The sequence below is a fragment of the Amblyomma americanum genome, chromosome 8, assembly GCF_052857255.1.
Source record: "Amblyomma americanum isolate KBUSLIRL-KWMA chromosome 8, ASM5285725v1, whole genome shotgun sequence".
Taxonomy (NCBI): domain Eukaryota; kingdom Metazoa; phylum Arthropoda; class Arachnida; order Ixodida; family Ixodidae; genus Amblyomma; species Amblyomma americanum.
The window spans coordinates 71,154,137-71,157,419 of NC_135504.1; the positions used below are offsets into that span (position 1 = coordinate 71,154,137).

The following is a 3,283-nucleotide window of genomic DNA, read 5'->3' on the forward strand; positions in this document are numbered from 1 at the left end:
TCCTGGTGGAGAAACATCAGTACAGCAAGAAAAAGCCACATAACCATTTTTATTGCAAACAATACATCGCAACTGTGAGCTAAACTTGTCCGATAAAAGAAAGACAATTATGCCAGATGAACCTTTATGACCAGCATACATGTCAAACAAGATTAGAGCTGCACTCTAGAAATGCCGCACTGTGTTTCTCCACAAGTGTTTCAGACAACAGTAATGCAACCACTTAGGGAATAGTTTTTAAGTAGGCAGTTCTAATTGCTGCCCATCCAATTGTTACCAATCCTAACTCATGTAAACGACTCCTGATGTGACGAATGAAAGCATCTTTCTCCAAGCCAACAAACAAACCAACTGTCCGCTGTTGTGTCAGTGGTGAGGGAATGCAACCACACAGAGTGGTAATCTTGCAGGCACAGAGCTGACTAATGCAGCTAGTGATGCCAGAAATCATGGGGAGGACTAAAACCTACACAGATGGGAAACCAAAGAGTACCAATGGTTTTCAGTTTTAAAAGTACAGAGCATAAATAAAGGAAAAAAGCACTGCAAACAGCCAAAATGTTGAGACCACTTTTTGACACCAGGTGCAACAAAATATTCATACGAAGGAACAAAGAACACACAAGAAGAAATAAAACGCAATCTGAAGACACACCGATAGACTTCTCGCTGCCACGAAGTGATTGTTTCTACAAGCACAACGGCTGAACAGCCTATGATGAATCAAAGAAATTACAGCAACACTGGCATCAGTGGTGACAAATCCAATAGCCTTCTTGTCATAAACACCTTGAGAAAATGCAACAAGGCTAGCTTCCGTAATATGTATGCCTTATGAAGAAGCTAACTCAAAGCACAATTCCAGCACTACTGCTACTCCCACGAAAAGGCTGAAAATAGGCCACGATATTCCACAAAACATGCCATTTGCATGCAGCACAGAAAGAGCAATCTGACATGTGATACCAGAGCAGTGAACCTCTTTCAATGTTTTTGGTTAAAAAAAGTAGTTCTTAAAACCAAAAAACAAAGCTAGCCATGCAATCTTTTGTTCTCTTCTCTCATACATTCTGCTAGAACTAGAATGCCGCACTGAAAAAATCACACAGCAGCATGTTTTCTTTTGACGTTATGCAAATAGAGCTGCTGCAATGGGAATTTGTAAATTGATAAAACATTTAATAAGCACAAGTGTGCTTAGGGCAACAAATCTCAAAAAACAATAAGGCCAGATTTTCTTCTTCCGATCTTCATCAGAAAGCTGAGAACACGAGGTATAAATCCTGGATACATTATCACTGAAAACCTTTCTTTAATAGGAAGTGATGTCATCCCTATGTGTCACAATTACCTCTACTCCACATAAGTCTGCAAGCATAGTAGGCTAGTGGTTCCAAAAGAAGATACGGAATAGCCCAGTACCAGTGTAGTGCCAACATTAAAGAATGCTTGCAAATTTAACTACGGACATAGGGTATCATTTGGTTTATGGAGTTTAACATCCCAAAGCGACTCACGCTATGAGCGACGCTGTAGTTAAGGGCTCTGGTAATGTCGACCACCTGGGGTCCTTTAAACATGCACCGACATCGCACAGTACACATGCCTTCAACAATTCGCCTCCACTGAAATGCGGCTGTCGCAGCCGGGATCGAACCCGCATGTTTCGGGACAGTAGTCGAGTACCATGTTAGGATAGAACACTTCTCATAGGTCACTTAGCTAGCATGCTGTTATCTGGTTGCCAACAGGATAGCTGCCAAAACGTGTTCCAAAGGGCACCATGGAACAATGCTATTCGTTTAGTGTCTTGTCTCTTTGTGGTGTTTTAACTTCCACTTAACTGAGAACGCCTTTGAGCACGAGTCACACTGGAATGGTTTTTCACCCTTGTGGGACCGCACGTGTGCCACAAGGGTTCCCTTTAGTGCAAATGCCATGGGGCACAGCTGGCACTGGTATGGCTTCTCACCAGTGTGGATGCGGATGTGCTTTACCAGGTGGCTCCTTTCTACAAATGCACTGCCACAGTGGTCACAACGGTACGGACGATCACCCGTATGGGTGCGCAGGTGATTGTCCAAACTGCTCTTTACTGAAAATTTTCTGTCACAGTGGTCACAACGGTACGGTCGATCACCCGTATGCGTGCGCTGGTGTCTGTCCAAACTGCTCTTTACTGAAAATGTGCTGCCACAATGGTCACAACAGTATGGACGATCATCCGTATGGGTGCGCAGGTGTCTGACCAGGCTGTTCTTATAAGCGAATGTGCTATCACAGTCACTGCAATGATACGGGCGGTCGCCTGTGTGGGTGCGAATGTGCTCCACTAGGTATGATCTCTTCTTGAAAACGTTGCCGCAGTGGGTGCACTGGTGAATCTGCTTGCCTGTGGGCTTGTCCCGGTGAGTATTCACGCTTGTACTAGTGGATGGCACACTGTGGTTGAGAAGGCGCTTTTCATCAGGTGGACTTTGTCCAGGAAACACGCCAAAGTTGTGGTCTGCCATGACTGATCCTGCATTTCAAAACCAGAGCACTTTCATTAAAACCTAGGGCCCAAGATGCCAGAGCTTGTTTATAACTAAGGAACAAACGCCAAATTTAGTATTAACCAAATAAAATCATTTATTTTTCAGAACACATCTGGATGCCGAGTTTAGGTCCTTCGGTCGAGAAGAACTGACCAGTGGAAGTAAATCTTTAAACTTTTTGGATTTATGCTAGAAACATGGCAACATGGCAAAGAAATAATTCCCACCAACCCAGATGCACAATTATTAGGAGTCTACAAATATTGAATGTGAATAAGAAGTTTTTATGAAATATTAATAAACAAACATTAGCCAGAGTTCTTTTTGAAAAAAGTGTAAGGCCTTTGCAAACAAAATATAGAACACTATACTGACTCAGCATGATACAAAATAAAATGGTGTGCACAGAAATGTAGTGTTTGATTAGACAGCATTAACCTAGTTTTTTAATAATTTCTGTGTGATTTACAGCTCTGAACTTTTTATATGTAAAAGAGGAGATAAAAGTTATGGACACAGTGAAAAAAAATAAATTGAATTTTTTTAAATGAAAATCGCCGCTTTTTGACTCACATCTCCCCTTAGCAATCTGCAACAGGTGATTTGATCACGAAAAATATCAACAGAAAGACACATCAAAAATACCAACACACATCTATGTCCAACCACAATAAAACAGATTATAATGTGTACTTTCAATTATCAACCAATTACGGCTTTCACTCAATATCACGTAAAACAGAAAA

The 3,283-nt window shown here is 41.6% G+C and overlaps 1 protein-coding gene across 1 annotated transcript; it reads right to left on the bottom strand.

Moving 5' to 3' along the window:
• Positions 1–431: 431 nt before the first annotated feature.
• LOC144102488 (uncharacterized) lies at positions 432–2,590 on the bottom strand. Its single transcript, XM_077635751.1, has 2 exons — positions 1,973–2,590; positions 432–466 (listed from the first exon to the last, which is right to left on the bottom strand). The coding sequence occupies exons 1-2, from the start codon at positions 2,511–2,513 to the stop codon at positions 432–434; spliced, it is 576 nt and encodes a 191-aa protein (XP_077491877.1). The 5' UTR covers positions 2,514–2,590.
• Positions 2,591–3,283: the final 693 nt, after the last annotated feature.

Coding starts and splice junctions, on each gene's coding strand:
- LOC144102488 (XM_077635751.1), bottom strand. CDS start 2,513: ATGGCAGACCACAACTTTGGCGTGTTTCCTGGACAAAGTCCACCTGAT. Junction 467..1,972: donor GCACATCCGCATCCACACTG/GTGAGAAGCCAT, acceptor CCATCTGTGTAG/GTTTTAGTCCTCCCCATGAT.